This window comes from Anser cygnoides, chromosome 17, assembly GCF_040182565.1.
Source record: "Anser cygnoides isolate HZ-2024a breed goose chromosome 17, Taihu_goose_T2T_genome, whole genome shotgun sequence".
NCBI classification, from domain to species: domain Eukaryota; kingdom Metazoa; phylum Chordata; class Aves; order Anseriformes; family Anatidae; genus Anser; species Anser cygnoides.
In genome coordinates this window covers 9,146,597-9,166,294 of record NC_089889.1, presented here as the reverse complement: position 1 = coordinate 9,166,294, position 19,698 = coordinate 9,146,597, and the positions used below count along the sequence as shown (strand labels likewise).

Below are 19,698 nucleotides of genomic sequence, written 5' to 3'. Positions count from 1 at the left end.
AAACACAAACAAAACCAAAACCTGACCAACTGTGCAAAAGTTGAGGTGTCAGAGGGAGCAGAGAGGTGGGAGTTTGGAACAAGAGCAGGCTGCACGCTCTGGCTGCTCAAGTCCTGGCGGTGCTCGCTGCGCTGCAAACCCCAGCCCAGCAGCTGACTCAGCACACAGCCTCGGCCAAAACACTTGGCCCCTGGGGATGGGTCAGAGCCAGCAGCTCCCGGCCGGTGAGGGATCGGATGCAGCAGGGAGCGGGAACCAGGAGAGGCTGGGAAAGCACCAGCAGCCCAGGCAGAGCTGGATTCGGGTCAAGCGGAGACTGAGGAGTTTCACCACTGCTTAGAGCAAAGCTCAAAGGTTACACAGCCTTCCTAGAAGCCAGGAAATTGTGGGTTTTTGTTTGTGCCTGGTGTTTGTTATGGTGGGAAATTGCGACCAGTGCAGTGCAAAGGCAGTGCGCGGAAGGCCAGCAGTCCTGCAGCAAGGCACCGGTCCCTCGCAGACCACAGCACAAAAACTCAAGTAGAAAGGGAAAGCGGGTACTTATCTGCAGCCAGCTGCTGCAAAAGGAAGCTGTCATTTGTATCAATCTGTAACAAGGACTCGGTGAAACAGGAATCCTTGCCACACCTCTGCTGCCTTCCTTGTAATCAAAAGCTCCTTTCTTTCATACTAATCTCCATTTTAATCCATTACTCTTATAGATTTCATTAAACTGACTATAACAACTCTAGCAACACTGTGGACTTTGCAACTTCAAAATGTGCTGAAGCAGGAATTAGGTAAAAGGGATTTACCAGGAATTTACCAGGAAAAGGCCAGTACAGGAGAAGCATGAAGTTCCAATAAGACAGAAGAAACTCAGCTTGAGGAAAGTACCATCACATCCCTTTCCAGGAATCATGCGTTACTTCCAACTTATACCTTGCAAAACGTTGCAAAACAAAACAAAAAAAAAACTATTATTCTTTCAAATGAGGTTGAACTTCCTATGATTTAACAAAGATGTAATCATATCCGCAAAGATCCCAGAGTTCTTTACAAGCATCTTAAAAAGTAGAAATGAATCATTTCCTTATAAAACAATCAACTCGGCAATGCCATGGTCTTGGAAATCACAGTTGAACAGTCAGACACAAGCATTCAAAAGAAAATAAAGCATTTAATGCAAAACCTTTTACCAAAAATTTTTACAGTGATTTCATATAAATGGAGACTTCTCTTAAAACATAGAGCTACTGATATAAACGTTATTGGTTAAAGAGGTAATTACAAAACTATCTCCTCAGCCAGATATAGGTAGGGGTATTTCTGTCATCTGAAAACACCTAAGATGAGCTGAGAAGTAATGTTCAGTATCTAGTATACTACCTCTAACTGATGGTAACAAACATTGTTTTTGAATAAAATTTCCCAGGCTGATATCTCTGTACCCCATAAGGCCTTTTTTATTTTAAGCATCCTAATAATCTGTGGCTGTGCAAGGAACATATCTGAGATGCCTGTGAGCTACACTACGTGGTTTTCCCTAACAATGAGAGGACTGATATTGGAGCAGAAAAAAATGTGTTCCCCTGCAAGGAGCAGGCTTTGGGGATGGTTAATAAAACAAATGCTGCAATCTTGTTTCTGTTCCCACTCAATTGCTCCATGCTGACATTTCTGGAACCAGAGGGCAGGTTTGAACTGGGGCATCCAGGCCCCTCTGGCTCCCCAGTGGTTCCAGCAAGGCCAGCTACTGAGAGGGACAAGTAGTGCAGTTACACCAGGCTCCCTGTCCAGTCTCGCTGCTTCCCAGGCTGTTACACGGGTGCAGACAGAGCTCAATCTGGAGCGAGCAAGGCCCTACGGAGATCGGCAGCAGTCAGTCCACCCAGGAGGTAAGAGCAAAAGACAGAATTGGTCCTTGTTGAGAACAAGCAAAATGCAGCTTGAAGGGAAGGGCAGGACAGGCTGGAGCCCTCTCCTCCCCTCCACAAGGCACTACAGCAGCACAGGCGCTTCCCCAGCACATTAATTCATTCGTTCATTTGGCAGACTCGGCTTGTCTGGAAATGATTACCTGTAAAAGGAGCTCTTTCACCAATGTAGCTGTTCACTGAAGCAGTGTCCTGCAAGGCTGGGCTCTGCCTGGTCTGCTGCCAGCCAAGCAGAGAAAGGCTCCAGCTAATCCCAGCGGAGCTGGGCTGCCTGCTCCCCACTTAGCAAAACAACAACAAAAAGGCCTTCGAGGAAGATGCAGTTGGGGGAATGCAGCTCTGCAGAAGACAAAGCCACATTAACCACCCTTAACAAAGCAACAGTTTTCTTCCCCAGTGGAAGGGCAGGCTGGTGCCTTCCCTCCCCAGGACAGATTGTCTTTCGGGCTCTTCAGGGACACGTGGGAGGCCGCCTCTTCTTTTTTGCTGTGCTGCCCCAGTGCTAGGCTCCCCACGCTGCTACCAGGAGCTGAAGTCCCCGAAGCCTGTGCTCTTTTTCTCTTTCTTCGCAGCTGTGCTTGTTGAGGGCCCGTCATCTTCCACACTGCGCTTCCTGGAGCCAAAATGAAAACAACTCTCAGGGACTATTTACTGTTCAGTGGGACGAGGGCAGCTGGCTGCCTTTCCTCTCCCAGCAATAGCTACGCTGCAGCCAGCTCACCCCTTATAAATCAGAAAGCAGTGCAAGCTCTGGGCTGGCATGGGACTGCAGGGGGGCTGGGGCTCGGGGCTTTTGGTTCACCCAAACAGAGGGAGAGTGTGTCAGTCTGTGGGGATGGTTCGGTCGGGCTTTGAACGCTTCGAGGAACGTGCTCAAGACCTAGCAAGATCTCCAGGTCAGAGATGAACATTTAACAGCTCCCTTTTTTTTTGAAATAATAATAATAATAATAATAAAAAAAAACCACAGTCACTATGAAAGTTTGAGCCACTTCTCACCTGCATTTGTGGCAGCAAAAGAATTTATGGGCAGTTAGGTGTAAAGCAGCTGGGCAGGTTTGTGAGATCCTTCTCTGTTTCTTGAGCATTGCCTGATGCAGTCACTGCTGCTATTCCCAGCCCCTCTTGAGCAAAGATTATAACCCCATGGAAACGCTACGTGGCCAGGTCACATACTGGGGTTTTGTTGTCAGTTAACAGCAGTTGACAGGGAGAAGCCTGAGCCTGTCAAAGGGCTGCTATAGACCAAACTCCCAGACTCAAGGCAGGCTGAAATGAGTGATAGACTAGGGAAGAAAACTCTGTTCTATACAGCTTGGCCCTTTCTGCAGAGCTGTTGCAGCTGCAAACTTTGCATGGGTTTCCTCTGTAAGTAACAGTGCAGAATGACAGCAGTTTTAAGCTGAACATGATATTTTAAGGGCCAAGCAGTATTTTGTAACTGAAATATTTAACTGACATACACATGAAACCGTCCTACATGGACTGTCATATTTTTATTCTCACAGTTATGCAAGTGCCTTTACGTCACATAGGCACATACAAGCTGATTAAGTAGTTGTCCAAATCTGTGTACACATAAATACACGACTTTATGCAGCAGACAGACAACAGCATTTTTGCAAATGTTTTTACAGAAGTCTGCTAAAAATCAAGTAGAAGGCATTTATTTTAATTTATCCAAAACTCATGCTAATCTTCTGCTGAGGCAGGATTCTGTACTGTCCTTAGGAAAGCAAGCGATGCTGCCAATCCCAACGGGTGTACAAAGGGTGTCTGGGAGAGGATGCTTTGGGACAAGCCTGTACAACCTGCCAGGCACCCTGAAGCTACTTGCCAGACACCCTGTGCTCCCGCAGCAAGCCTGAGAACCTGCTCCCCTTTCTGGCCATTTCAGTTGTGCTGGTACGACTGTTTGTGTGGCTGCACAGGGAAGCAGATCAGCAGACAGATATGTGTTTCAGGCACCCTTTGTGCAGGGTAGAAGCTGCTAAAGGAAAAAACATCCATGGGACAGTGGCCTTCAAAAATAGCTGCTGGAGGGGAAGAGGCCAGAGTAGAAAGATGGTAGAGGAAGCGGCAGTACAGTTCCTTCTCAAGGACTTCTGCATTGTGGAAATGTATTTACGGTTGTGAAGTCTGCACATGCTGTTAAAGACCATCTCAGACATGTTCAAGTGCAAAAACAAAAGCTCAGTTAACTTTTAATCTTGCAAAACAACAGAACTAGAGGGAACTCTGACTACTGCATGACAGTGTCTTTGCAACGCCTGCTGGCACAAACCAAACATCTGGCCTATTCGAGAGTCTCAGCAGATAGCCCCAAGCCAAGCAACAATACTGGTCAGGGTCAGCATCCAGCAGGAAAGGCAACTAAAACACTGAACGGAGATCAGTTGGGCAGGGAACTTACGCTGCAGCCATGTTAATGTATTTTCCAATCCCCTGACGGTAAGTTTTAGGAGTCTGGACCTCTTTCTTTGGTGGGATCACCTCAGCTTTTGTTTTGGCTGCTTCTTCTTCTTGCTGAGCCTTCTCTCTTTCTGCAGCAACCTGTGGGAAACAAAGAGTGCAATCTGTTGCAAGAGCTAGTCCAGAGTAAGTAGGCAATGTCTACAGTTCTTTGAAACTCTAAAGCACTCTAAGACAGCAATCAGCACTGCCCTGATTACAGGGCAGGCTTCAGGAGCCAGACCTCAAGGGCCACTACAAACTGGCTGTCTGCAGCCATTAGAACAAAATTCCTCTCATCTCACCTGCAGCTACTGGCAGCTACTGTGGGTGTTTGGAAAGGAAGCCATCGTAAGTGTGACTGATTGGGAGCTGTGCCAGACCGAGCTACAACGACCTCTCCAACGGAACAGCAGTGATGATCCTGGCACACGAGGCAATGCTAAATGGCTGATGTTTAATTTTAGCCTGCACCCATATGGGCCAGGGGGCTCCCACATGCAGAGGGAGGCACAAAGAAAAGGCATGGGAGAAGTGTGGTCTCCACAAGGAACAAGCTGGGATAAAAACTGAAGTTACTAAGCTACAGAGTTCTCAAAAGAAGAGCTCTGGCCTATCAAACAAGATAACTCTATCCTCACCTGGGCATCCGCCTCTTCATACGGATCAACAAAAACGGTTGTTGACTGAATTCGTATTTCTTCCTGGGAGCAGAAGAGAAGAACAACAACTGAATCTCTGATTAAGCCAAACCACCACCCCCAGGTTCTGCTTTCTGGGAAGCAGCAGCAGGGTGAACCACACTGCCATGCAGGGCCACACGTTCACTGCCTCCTGTCACTGCACAGTTACCTTGGGGCGGTCTGTTTTTGGGTCACTTTCCACATTCTCCATAGCAGTCAGAGTCTCAAAGCCACCAACCACTCTAAAAGAGAAAAGACACAATTTCCTGTTGTCACAATACACTTCAAAAAATTCTTGCTCCCCTACATCTAATATATCTAATTTCTGCCCATTACTCTAGCAGATTTTTAAACCATTGTGGTTGGGGGAAGGGGAATCAGCAACCGTGTCTGGAAGACTTGACATAATGTCATTCACTGTGGATGGTAAGAATTTTTTCCTCAAATCTGGGATTTGAATTCAAAATTAAATGGAACATGAAAAAGTCAAATATTCAGAAATAAAGCAAAGACAGTTGTCCAAAAACTTAGTAGCCTTTTTAGTGTACACAAACCAGCCAGATGGAGAAAGAGTGACTGTGGGTAGCTGTCTGTGCAAGAAAACACAAGCCCATTTCAAAATGGGTTCAACTTGCTAACGTTACATGCATAAATTTGGATCTTATTTGTTACTCCCATGAGCTTTGAAAAATAAACCAGACTGGGTCAAGAAAGCAAATGTTTTCATTAACTTCCGATTTTTTACTTACAGCCATGAACTTGGTCAGGGCTCTGGGAAAGCAGCAGAGCATCAAGTCACAGACACAAGAAAATTCTGGGACACTTTTCATTGCAGGTTTTATTTAGGAGGACGTTAGATCACCAGCCTCTCATCCTTCAAGGCAACATATCCAAATACTTGCTCCAAGATGTTTAAGAAAGGCTGAAGACTTTTTGGCCTGTTATATGGCTTGTACTTCAAAAAAAAAAAAGGGGAAAAAAAAAGGCACGGAACAATGGGAAAGTTCCAGAAAAGGATATTTAGAAAAGATAAATGGGGTGACCCAGATAATTATAAGCCTGTCATCCTGGCATCTATCCCAGCAAAATAATGGAATGGCGGAGACAGGACATGATTAAGAAAGAAAGGAAATAAGTAACAGCAATCAACAAGGTTTTGTGGAAAACAGAGTCTGTCAAACCACCTTCTATCTTTGAGCCGACAGATGTGGCTAATAGGGATAACAGTGTCAGTGGAACAGACTTCTGGAAGGCGGCTGATATTTTGATTGAGAAACCAGAACGATATGAAGTGAACACAGCATACATTAAATAAAAAAACTGGCTGACAGGTGTCAAAATCTAATTTTAAATAGGAACCTCTGAGTCAGTATGTTTCCAAAGGGGTCCTGTTGGGATCAGATCTTGGTCCCAAGGTATTTAACACTTTTATCCACATCATCATCCCCAATTAAATTTGAAAAAGGCTATACTTAGAAGAGCAGTAAATAAAGACGAAGACAGGTCGCTGATGCTGAGAGATCCAGATCCCTTAGAAAGGCAGACTGTAGCTGGACAACATCTGTTTTAACAAAGCCAAGCCACATGGCCAGGAACCAAAAATACAGCCCATATTAATGTCTGTGGGACAATGAGAAGCAGCCACAATTCTGAAAAACACTGCTCCCTTAGCCAGAGGAGCTTGGGTCCAGGAGCTCTGCAGCGAGAGGGCACGATGTGGCCACCAAGGAGCCCAGGGCTGCCCCTTACTGCAACTCACTGCAGCCACAAAACAGGGTAAAATAGGCACAAAAGAAGACCAGAAAGACAGACCCAGTAACAGAAAAGAAAATGCTCCCAAGTTAGAGAAGGTGCTGCTAGCACCTGCCCTGAACCAAGCGGTCCTTTCAAAAAGTTTGTTGCTGTTGCACTGTTCTGAACTTCTCCCCTCTATTCCCCAGGGGTCTGTCAATACTCTGTAATCAGGCTGTGACTTTTAAGAGCAATTAAAAAACACTGATGCAGGCTAAAACAGATTCATTCACTTGGAACTGGAGGTAGCACACTGGGGGAATTTCCCCAGAGCAGCACAGAGCTGCTTGAAAACCCTGCATGAACTTCAGAACGTTCCTAACAAAAATCCAGTTTCAAAATCTTCCTCCAGGCCAGTATCAGGTTCACTTACAATATCAATGATTAACACGCAGCCTAAGATACATTCACTGTATTCTAACTGTCCCTAAAGGAAACTTCTGTTTTAATATTGGAGGATTTTCTAGCCAACAGCTCCATTCATTATCTGCTCGCATGTTTCCATTTAATTAGGTTCTGATAATTTGAAATAGCCAGATCAGCTATGCACTGACAACCTCAATTGAGTAAGCCCTTAGCCCATGGCTAGACCTCCCACGATATTAGCCCTAATGCATTTTGGCGATACTCACGAATCTTCATTCGCTGTGCTAATTAAACATTATTGGGAATATTTTGTCACTTGTACATTTTAAGAGCTGTGATAGACATGGCATTCACAGGTCAGAAGCAAATTACCTAAATACTGTCTATTTTGAGATGATTATAGAGAGCTACGGGGGAAGAACAAAAAGTTGTTACCCTCAAGATGGTTTGGTAGCTTTTAGATCTACCTTTCAAGGACCAAAAATAATACAAGGAGAAATTGCTAGTTAGCACTTTTTGTAGGACCTATGTTGTTTTAATACCTTCTATCATTTCTGCTGTTGGTGGTAAAGATTGCCTTGACATAAAAGAATCGGCATTACCTGTAGCAAAGTTAAGACATCAAATAAACTCCACTTAAGACTGCAGACAGGCAGAAAGGTGCTCCAGGGATGCGGCTCTCAGCAGTTTCCTTTCATCTGGAGCACCAGCAGTTAGGTAAACGTTTTGGAATTTGGAGCAGGGCATCTGTTTGGTGTCGCTGCCTTCTTCCCACAGTGATAAGATGACCCTTTCATGCCAGCTGATACAAAAAAGTCAGCTCTGATTCTACCAGCAGCTTTCCTTAGTTTCAAGCACCGTTTCTAGCAAGGGTGCTCCTCACTCACTGTCAGTGACAAGTGATGACATGATGTCCTTCTCATGTCACTGTAGCTATGGGCCTGCAGAGAATATTCTCTTGTCTTAGTTTCTTTTCTCTAAAACAGAAAACTGATTTCTTTTACACCCATCTTCTCTTCTCTAGCACTTTGTATAGAGTATTTCTATGCATATTACAGTGTCAGCACAGTGAGTTCTCAATAAAAGTTTTTGTCTTTAGATATGGTGATAACACTCAGGGGCCCCGGCACTAACTTGGGGGCTCAGTAGCAACGGGGAGGGAGAAGGGCAGAAACAAGTTTAACCTTTTCCACTGTTTCTGGCTCTATTCCTTTTTCAAGGTGCCATGCGTGCTTTGTCCTTGCACCAGGCAAGTTCCTGTGAGGTTTAAACAGCTGTTCAGATGACAACCTGCAGTGGAAAGGGTGACACCTTCAAGACACCACTTACATTAGAACAACCAGTGAAACTGAAGCTTAGCTATGTACTTCCAGTAGATGCTGAAATGGTGATCTCAACTGTATATTTAGCTCAGCATCCCTGAGACAGCTTGTTGTATTTTTAGAGGAGCTTGATAAATGTTGCATTACATTTAAGCATGGGTGACAAGGTAGGTACATTTAGATTTTTTTCTGTTAGCATAGCAGTGAAAAGAAAAAAATTGTCTTTACTCATGTAATTCTGTTTTCTTAAAAGTGAGCTAAGCTAGCACTGGAAATCTTTACATCTCAAATTTAAAGATGTTACTTAAAATCCTACTTCCTGTTATAGCTCTTTTATGCAAACTAGTAACCTTGTCTCATATCACTGCCAAAGTCTTCGCATGAAGTGTAAGTGAAATATGTGGAGCAAGCTCTATGCATTTGCAATATGCCAGTGCAAGTCTCAGTGCTATCTTAGTCAGTGCTGCTCCCAAAGAAAACTGCAACTCCTTAACAGACCCACAAACATTCACACATGAACTTCCCAGTTCTCATATTTTTGTTTAGAAGAATTATAGGAATTAAGCCTTATGCAGTGCTGGGGATGGCAGCAGTACAAGACGATAGAGTTTCCTGGTCAGAAGACGATACAAGAACAATGCCTGGACTTTTGCAAAAAAAAAAAAGTTTGAAACTAGAAACAGAAACCAGAAAGAAACGTTGTTTTGTAAATATATTCTGCCCTCAAGCTTATTTTTATTAAAAAAAAAAAGTACATGCATTTATATGCAGACAGAGGACAATATATACATGCACAAACATGTACACTCACTGGGGACAAAATGTTTTCTATGTATACACCCCATCTGAAACGGAGCAAGCAATTCAAACTTGTAACGATGATGCAGTCAAAACATCTCAATTTCTCATAAGGGCTTAATATAGGAGGTGAGAGACAGCAACGAAGGGCATCAAAAAAAAATGAAGCAACTTGGAGAAAAGCACTTTGAAACTAGACTCAACAGATGAACCCGGCATGTAAGGATTTCTCTGCTTTGGCACAGGTTCCTCTTCAGAGATCATACAACTGTCTTGACAAGCGGCACCAGCCCTCATGCTGCTCGGACAGCCCAGCCCTCGCGTGCTGCAGGCGGTCGCACCGCGGCTCCCTCCTGCTTTTACTTCCCCACCTTGCTCCTCGCTCCTGCCCTGCTGTCTGGGAGCAGCCTCTGCAGTGCAGAATTAGGTCAGGCCCCCTACACAGATTCAACAATGCAATCAGCTCTTCCTCCACTGTCACACAATTTCTCTGTTCCTCAGATGGACTAAAGCAGAAGAGCAACAAAAATGTGTTTCCCAGCTTAGAAACCATGGAAGTTCATGGATTCAAATCATGCAGGGAATGTCACAAATGGAAACAGACCCTGTGCATTATTTACCATATCTGAGTAACTGAGTAATGCACTGTAGCAGTTTTACCCAGCTCTCGCTTTAAAGGACAACAGTTGCTTTAATCGCTCCATTCTACAGGATCGCAGTAGGGAGCATTAAACAGGTTAAGACATATTTAATAGAGTAATGCTAATCCAAGGGAAGAAATCTGTCCTCCACAAAAGCATCTGGCAAAGGGAGGAAGGAAGGAAAGAGAAGCCTAAGCTGAGTGGATGTCAGCTACTAACAGTACCTCAAATTTGACTAAGCATGAGGTTTCCCAAACCATCTCGTTCATATTTCCAGGAACACCAGAACTGAAGAATGAGCGGTAGAAATCTCAAGAGACCATTAAAAGATCTGCGTAAGCAGATACATGCAGCCATGTATACAGGGAAAAACTGTCCTCCAGATGCTCATCTCTGCTGAGGAGACTCCTCAGTCTCCACATCCTTTTCTCAGACCTTGACACACAGGTGGTACTCTGATAAACTTACAGAAATGTTGCACAAATCATTTCCAGCTTTGGCATTCTGACCATGACACTTCTCTTTCTGCTCCCTCTCTTGCCCTTCTTCTTAATCGCATTGCATACCTGCAGCCTGCCCTCACTTCCAAGCCTGCCATGCCCTGCTTGTCTTAAATCTCACGCACAACTCAGAGAGCAAGTATTTCTCCCCTCCTAACGATCAGAACAGCTCAATCACCTTGCACTAGCATTCCAAACCTGGACTTTTTGTGGGTCCCTTTAGCCTTGGAATGGACTCCCCAAAACAGTCCACAAAACCATTTCATTTTCCCTGGGGCTTTCTTCTTCTTTGGTTTGAAAGAAAGTGCAAACTTTTGCTGAAAGGTAGCTGACAGGGTCACTGCTGTAACTGCCCTGCACCTATAAGCACTCTCTTTTCTACTTACACAGTCAGCTCTCTGGCACAGAGATTATGTTTCTATTTTACTTTTAAAGGGCCAAATGGACTTGTCTCTGATCCGCAGCAGTTATGAGCATTGCAGTAACAGAAAATAAAATAACACAGATGGGATGTGCTTGCATCTAAATTTCATAAAGCATTCCAGACAAGAACGTAAGCCTATACTGGTCTTTAGGCAGTAACGTCCTTGTAGCTCATGCAGCTCACGGAACAGTTGAATTCCCAGTTGTGGCATGGGTAAGGGGGACCCTCCCTCACACAGCACCACAGAGCAGCAGCAGACAGGACCTTCCCCTTGCAGCAGTCACCTGAAAATGTTTATCACCTGCGTTACGCAGAGCTAACTCCAGTCTGTTGGTTTACATTATTTGAGTTTCTAAATTAACCCCCTTACCAGCCAGCTAGAAGCAAACAAAAGCCACCAGTTAGTTTTCAAGTTAATTACAGCATTCTCTAAGTCAGGAGAAATGGTAATTACTAGAAATGATAATTACTAAGTTAATCTAGGCAGCTCTGCGGGAGCAGGAAATCCACGCAGCCTGCAACACACCTCCCAAGGAAGGCCTTTTTCTCTCTCTGCCTTTGTTTTTGCTCCCCATCCATGCCAAATTATCTCCTTTCGTTTCAGTAACATCTGTCCTCATTACTGCCATGGTGGGCAGCACAACCATGACAAGATGCTCTCCCTATCCTCCAGCTCTAGCCTTCTCCTGAGACTTGGAGATCCCTGTGCACAAAGCCGGAGATGTGCCACCACACAGAACCCCACTGCCTGCAGCTGGCATGTTTTTCAAACACACTTAACAGCCAAACACATAACTCTTAATAGCTGCTACTATGCAAAAACTGTGCTTCGAACCAGTGGGGGCATGAACAAAATGCAGCTCTCAAGAGAAGGAACCTGTCAATGCTCCATCCCACACAGGACCACAAAAAAAAAGGGTGGGGAATGGTTGCGCTTTTTCTGTTCTCATAGGTACGAAACGCCTGCTGAAAAGTTCTATACAATTACAAAGAGGTCAAATTCTGTTCTCAAAGATATATATGTCACATTTATTAACATGAACCAGAGCTGCATAGAGATAGTTGAGGGCACAACTGAGCTCAGAGTATTTAGGTTTTTAGATTACTTGAAATAAATAATCCTGAAATCTATGCAAAAGTCACAGCAGGCCAGTAAACATCCAGTTGAGCCAACCCAATTTAACATTGATGGAAACAAAGAATTTTGATTTCATGGGTTCATTCTATTCTTAACCCTAGATATTATATCTAGATATGCTTTCCAGATATTATTGTCCTTTAGAGTCCAAGATCAGATACAGTCACCAAATCCTGGAAACACCCAGGATCTAAAATAGCAGGAGTTTCACTAGAGAGAGAATGTCTCGAATCTTTTGGCTTTTATGGCTTTTAAAAACAAATACAGATAAGAATAGCTGAAGGAATTTGATTACAGAATACAGACCTAAAGAGCTGCATACATCAGGCTTTTGTATTAAATTTGTAGGCAAATTCAATTATTCAAGTATTCAGTTTGTAGATATGTATGGGGAGAATGGAATGCATCTATCCTGGCATCTCTGACATTTTTTGAATTAATTGTCTTCTACATGCAGGAGAACCCAGAGTAAAATTCACCTGCCCAGTATTCAGATGAAGATGGCACTCAGTTGTTATGCAGTCAGACAAACATGACTCGAAATCAACATTTTATTGTAAAGGTTATTCTTAGCTTAAATACAAAGGAAATTTGCCGTGCTCTGAAAGCAGCGTTACTTCCTTACTCTGGCAACCAAATTCAGATTTCTATAGTAGCAAGCACAAATCAGCAATGAAGAGTCTTTGCTAACACTGCCACTGCATAAATCTCTGCTATATATTTACCCAGTTACCCATACTGAAGTAATTTCTCTCTAATGTACAATGTACAGCATGAAATATTTTAAGCTATTTTGCTCACAAGGTACTCAAAATGTTATGCTTGCTGCAAAGGCTTCTTGGAGCACGTTCCCTGCATTGCAGTAAGCTCAGCCACTCTCCAAATTCTTTTTGGGTGAATTATGGTAGAACTGGAGCACACTGAGAAAACACAGTAAAGACACCAGAGGACTACGCAGTAGGCTCACTGAAGCCAGGTTGCACCCAAAATTGAAGAACAGTCAAATTTTCAGCTGAGCTGTTCTAACCCAAATACTATTTGATGAGGTGGCAAGCTCAGGTTAACAGCATTACCATATTAGATTTAATGGGATTTTTGCAAGGAGGACTCACATTGTAGCTTAAGTGAAATAGTCTTAAGATACAGGTAATGTAATTCCTCCACAAATATACTTGCTCTCAGCTTTCAGTATCAGAATTTGCTTTATTTATCTGCTTTTACCAAATGACAAATAACTTTGAATTTTCCTAGGATATACCTGAAAAAGGATAAAGTAATATATTTCAAAGGGTGCAATTACTGCAGAATCAGTATCAGAACTAATATACTAATATAATTGTTTAAAATGAAGCCAGCTTCTGTCTCAAGAACTCACAAGCAGAGAAGATGGATTAAATATATCACTTTCATTATACTGCACTAATGTATAACATCCAAAGTAATCAATATATGTATTTATTTTTAATTGCTGCCCTTCTAACAGATAAAACTAGGAAAAGATTAAAACCCAAATCTTCATTTTTAAAAAGACCGTAAATTCCTCAGGAACTACTAGAGAAGCAGGCTAGTAAAATTCCCCTTTCTGCCTTTTGCAGCAAGACATTTGTTAGAATAGCTGTGTGTGACCTAGTATATACCATGTACCTGCAGCAAAGGAAGCAAAGAACAAACAATACAATTGTCTCTCTGCAATACAAATATTTTCTAATATGTTCTGTAATATACTCCTTCATCTTTATCATGTGATGGCTTGACTGGAAAAGACTTCTTCACGAAGAATGAAGTTCCCTTGCTGTCTTGGCATTGGCAATATCTTATATGTGTATGCGTGTACATATACACGCACACCCATAGATTTTATACCAATACTAACTGTCGGAAATAAAGGAAGAATAGAATGAAAAACAATAAAAAAGTCAAAAGATGTAATGTATGCAGAAGCACTATGTTCTACGCCATGAGGAAGAGCAGCCCTGTCACAACTAATTTGCTGGCTGACAGCTCCTAAGAGGATGAAAGCAATGTTGAAGAGGTAATCTCTTGTGTCCCAGCAATTAGCGTGCACAAACACTAACATGGTTTGTTACCGGATGATGATTACTTTGTTCTTGACTCCCTGGACAACCACCCAACAAAGGGAAATAAGGCAATTTACAGTGATGGAAAGAGTTAAAAACAAAACCAATAAAAACACAGCAGAATCTGATGACTGGCACTGAAGAGATGTTGGCCACCTACTCATTACAAAGAGAACTGGATTATGAACTAGGAGGTTGCTCCAGCTCAATTTCAAAAATCAACAGCTTCTTCTCTCTAGGTTTTAGACACACTGGAGAGTACATGTGCTATACTGCTTCTCACAATATCTTTCACATACCTTCCAAACACTGTATGCTTCTTGTCCAGATACGCACAAGACCGGAATGTGATAAAGCTGGAAGGAATAAAGACATAAGGGTTAGCATATTATCTCATTGAAACTCAGCAATAGCAAGCTATGCTTAAAACCAGAAAATGTATGTAACAGCCCTCTGCAAAGAGACAGATTTCTCTCTTTTCTGGAGTCCAGCTGGCCAAACATCCTTTAACTTCTTTGTTTTGTGGGTTTTGTCTTGGATTTGTGGAGTTTGGACCTCTCATTTTTATGCCTTACCAACATCCCCAATCAGTACTCCAAACATGGTGGTTTGTACCATGTCCAAAAATAATCAGAGCATCTGCCTTCTTGGCCAGGCAGGCTTTGGAAAGCTCACTGCAGGACAGTGATACATGGTTCTTGCTTGAGGAGGACATTTCTTGTGCATGACTGGGAGCTTGTATCCAGCAAATGCACTTATATAACACAACAACCCTCTGCCAGTGTAAACTTTTATCTTTTTGGATATCTACTATTTGCATTTATTTATTTATTTTTCCATTAAATTGAACCATCTATGACCCATCTCTCCTCTGGACAGAGCAAATTTGTGTTTTGGTACAAACATGGCAGAAGAACACTTGAAAGTGTCAGAAGCAATGAAAAGCTGTGTAACTTGGATTTTTAGTTGTGTGTGTTATTTTTAAACTTAAACACAGAAACTGAAATAAAAAATCCAAAGTAATCTTTACTACTAAAGCTTTTCTCTAAAGCTTAATGCTTCTTTGGGAGACTTGGACTAGAAGCGTATGAGACAGAGGTTTCCACTCTGTGGTCTGCAGACCACGATGGCCCACGTTGGCTGGACATGCAGTACTGGCTCTCCTCCCTGTCTCCATCTGTTACACTACATTAGAGACGGCTAAAAATATATAAACATTCCAAAAGCACTTTTCCATATAAGCCACTGCCTCAGGAAGTTATATGATTGCAAATAGGAGGGGCTGCAATCTACTAGACAATCTATTAAAACGTAGCTTGCCCTGGGAAAGCTTTGAGACACTGTAAATGCAAACTCCCACACAGGGCGTACATTACCACTTAGCCTTGTGCATGGGTTCTTTGCACCACTTTATTCTTAGATATCCAAATACGTAGATTATCAGATGGTCACTTAAGATAGTATATAGTAATAGATATAGACAGTAATAAAAAAAAATCTGAGCAGAGGCAAATATTCTGAGAAAGCTCCTCAACCAGCACTGCAGTCAAAATAAAATTAAGGACAATGGAATAAATATAACTCAGGGTCATCTGGGGAGAGAAGTCCTGAGCGTTACTTGAGCTTCTCTTTACACAGGGAACCCAGCTCACTCTGCATTGCAGTGACCACCACCTATGGGGAGAGAACCAGTTCCTAAGGTCACAACAGTTGCCCAAAGTCTCTAAACACTGCCTAGGAAGTTTTAAAAATACGGGCAGCTGGAGTCTCTCAAGGACTTCACGTGTAAAGGCATTTCATATTTCATTTGCAAATTTTAGGGAAGCATTTACAGCAGCAGATGATGTGACTCAATATGGCACATCACTCATGAACTGTCTGTGACTTGTTTCTTGAATTCCTCCCCACCCCCCTTTTTTAAAGCCTCTACTCTTCCCTAATTTAGCACCTGAGTGCTGGCAGTAGCATTCAAATCCAAAATAAGCTCTACAGCAACTCAATCCTGCAAACTGCCCGACACGTGCTTAGCCTTAAGCACGTGAGTAAGCCTATTAAACACCTCGAGACAAGCACTTGTGTTTAATTAAATTTAACCACACTATTGCATAGCTTACCAGCCATAATAATACAAAGCATCATGAAGACCAACACCAAGAATCCCCTCCCTTGCTACACAGTCCCAACATATAGCATTGTACACACACACACACGCACGCAGAGTCTCCTGGGGTTCCCAATAAAGGTACAATTTTTTTCTTTGCAGTACCTAGAGAGCAACCAAGACATAGTTGGCTCAAAGTGACACAGAGCATTTTCATAAGTCTGCTGGCAAACATCCGTATTTATGTTACATATAAAGTAGGTTATTACAACTTTGATATTTTAAATTTCGTTAGTTGTTCTTTCTCCTTCCTCACATCATTCATTTTTTTCCACATTTTAGTCCTTATTCTGCTTTGTACATTGAAAACCAAGTAATTTTCTGTCTCAGGTTCTGCACTCTATCATGCTTGTATTCTATACATTTGTAGAAATCAGAAACGTTCTTATATATTTAAAAGCAGGCTACTAAAAAGAAGCAATGTTTCTAAGGAGTATGGTATGTATTGTATTTCATTAAGTCCTCAATAAAAGTTCAATATGGGACTAAATTTAAACAGAGTGGAGAGGTACAATGATTTCACAGGGATAAGAGTGGGGGTTACATGAGAAAAAATGGAAACTACAACCCATAAAATAGAAAAGGTAAATTAACGATACAATAAACCTACAAGTCTTCTCGACATGCCTCATGGTGCTCTTAGATTGGGTAACAGCAGCTGTAGCACCCCTGATTTCAATACGCAGCACTTGACAGAATATTTCACTTGACTGAGCTTTAAACAGTAGTTCATAAAATGTCATTTATTTTCTTAACGGAGCAAGACACAATGTCTAGAGGGAAACAATAAAATACAAAGAGCAAGCGACTACTTACAACTGTGATTTGTTTGTGTTAGGTCCTGAATTGGCCATACTAAGAACACCACGTCCTGTATGGGACAAGTTGGGCTTGAATTCATCTTTAAAAGGTTTTCCCCAGTAAGATTCTCCACCTGAAAGAAGAAAAGATGATAGAAATGATTGCTTTCATTAGTTTCCCATTGCATTCTATAGCAGACACTGACATTAAATTTAAGGTTTCTGGGACTTCTGATTGCTATGTATATAATGTATTACCTCATCCCTATCACTAGGCTAGTATCTGAGCATGCCCTTGAAATCAGATGTTTGTAACAGTCAATGCAATTCTGTGCCCCCACACCACTATCAACTGCAACAGATGAGACTGTTTATCAACAGCATTATATATTGTGTGCCAAAGAACTGTCAAGGATTTAATTTTTTATTGCTGGTCCACCACAATTTTTCTTTTTTGAGACATTAAATCTTTAAAAGTGGCTTCCTGACAAAACATAGAGCAAAGAATTACTAGTTTAATTGCACTCTGGATATAGCATTGCTTCCAAAAATAAAATATCAAGGAGATGAAATATGTTCACAGAATCCACAAAGAATAGGGACTATAAGCTCAAAAGCTTATTCCTGGCCAACCAATGAAGAATGACAAAATATATTCCTCCAAAACTAAAAAACAAAACTTAGATATTTTGGACTAGACACCTGGATGATGTAAACACGTAAATACAATGAAGTCAAAAGGATGATAAAACTTTGCACCAGTCACAGACCCAGCTCTCCAAGACTGATTTCTTTTCTGTGTCTGTGGATAGAAGGAGGGTCTGTGGATAGAAGGAGCCTCTCTTCCTGGCTGTCATTTTTACATTATTTATGACAGATCTGACATTTTCATTTGCACTTTCCTCCAGGATCATTCTTATTAAGAAAAATAAAGGCTGAAATGAATCATAGTTTTACAGTCAAATCCATAATCTTGTTTGACAAACCATGAAAAATATTTCACCTTAGGACAGTATTAAAAATAAAACAAACAAAACTATCCAGACAGGCAGCAAGACTGGTCCATCTGCAGAACTGGCTGGAGAACCCTCTAGAGTAACTGTATCACTTGCAAAGCAGGAGGTCAGTAAAGGATCTGCAATACTCACCAGCTATTTGCATATGTAATACAGAAAAGCAATTTGATGATATAGCTGCACAGGCAAGCTGCAAATAAAGCTGAGAAGAGTAAAACTGGCTCCTACTGAAAACTGTATGCAGAAAATCACAAGTGCGCGTCAAATGAGAAAAGAGTTTCAGATAATAGCATGAAAACAAAGAATCACAGGTGGACAGTTGCAAGTGCAAGAGGAACTAAGTAAGCGAGAAATTTTGGAAGAAACTGACCCACTTAAAAACCCAATTAATCATGTTCAAAAGACTTTATTAATAGAGTTGCATGTTGCCTGCTCTGCAACTTGACAAGAGGCAGCAAAAGGAGACAAACCCTGTAGGGGTTTTCTGTAATCAGAAGTAAAGAAGGAGTGATTACTTCAGCAAATCTTTGGCTATTAAATATTTTAAGATCAGCTAAATCACATCAGCTTGATTCTGTATGACAATCTCTTCCACTAGTGGGTGAAAGGGATATGGTACAGCTGCAGTCTGCTCCATTGCCTTGAAGATGAATCCAAACACCAGCTACTCTAGCCAAATCCAAAGTGTTCACTATTACAAAATGTCTTACCAGAAGCCAAAAATATTCTTTGCCAATGAATCTCCTTGTGTGTTCCTGTTTGCCCCAAGAGGTTTACTTGTGTAGCGCCTGCTACCTGCCTTGTTCAGAAAAGCCACGTTCTGGTAGGTTGTAAATAAACAAGTCGGGATCAGAATGCAGTGGGGCTCCAGGTGCTGCCTGAAACCAGAAACACACCTGCAGAGCCTGCAGGCCCCTGTCAGCACCACCACGCTCCGTGTGCTGTTTCTCTCTCCCTGTTTGCCTTTCACAATTTCAGCCTTCCCTTTCAAGGCAGTTGGACATGGACTGGAAGACATACTCCCTTCCCACCCCCATTGCTCTGGGCCCTGCACTCCTCTCCTCCACCCCAGACAGAGCTCGTGCACCTCAGTAACCAGCTGCAGTCACATTTCCCTTTGAGAAATATGTAATATTGCTTCAAAGATCTTTTGAAGGAACTCCTCATTATTGGCAAAGCAGATGCACTCACTATCAGTCCTAACCCAGAGGACTGTTTGTTGCCTAGAAATTTTCAGATAACATGCAAACATAAGCATGGCCAATTGAGATGGTACGCAGCAGCAAGTGGCCAAACCCTCGAGTCTGCTACACCCTTTGCAGGCTTTCAGCAGATGCTCAAATTACAGCCTTGTCAAGCTGTTGAAAGAGGGTGGACTCACCCCTGAAGCCTTTGCTGTAAGAAAAATAATTCAAAAGGCAAGAGAAAAACAGCGAATGACAGAGAGACTCTCTGGCACAACAAGCAACCAGACCCGAGCACTTGCAGACAGGAGCAATGAGCCATGATCTTTAGGTTTTGGAAGTGTTATTTTTGTATGATTTCATTTCGGCTCATACACAGAGGGTCAGAATTAATCTCGTATATATGATGGCTAACTTTGGTTCACTCCA

General features: G+C 42.3%; 1 protein-coding gene across 1 annotated transcript in view; it reads right to left on the bottom strand.

Annotated features, from left to right (window-relative positions):
• Nucleotides 1–1,139: 1,139 nt before the first annotated feature.
• The window catches only part of PPIL2 (peptidylprolyl isomerase like 2), a 72,165-nt gene continuing 53,606 nt past the window's right edge, over nt 1,140–19,698 (bottom strand). The window contains exons 15-20 of the mRNA XM_048063659.2: nt 17,086–17,203; nt 14,408–14,464; nt 5,220–5,292; nt 5,009–5,071; nt 4,330–4,469; nt 1,140–2,529 (exon numbers count right to left, since the gene is read on the bottom strand). Coding sequence (XP_047919616.1) covers nt 2,436–2,529; nt 4,330–4,469; nt 5,009–5,071; nt 5,220–5,292; nt 14,408–14,464; nt 17,086–17,203 — 545 coding nt within the window. The 3' untranslated portion in view covers nt 1,140–2,435. The remainder of the gene's footprint in view (nt 2,530–4,329; nt 4,470–5,008; nt 5,072–5,219; nt 5,293–14,407; nt 14,465–17,085; nt 17,204–19,698) is intronic.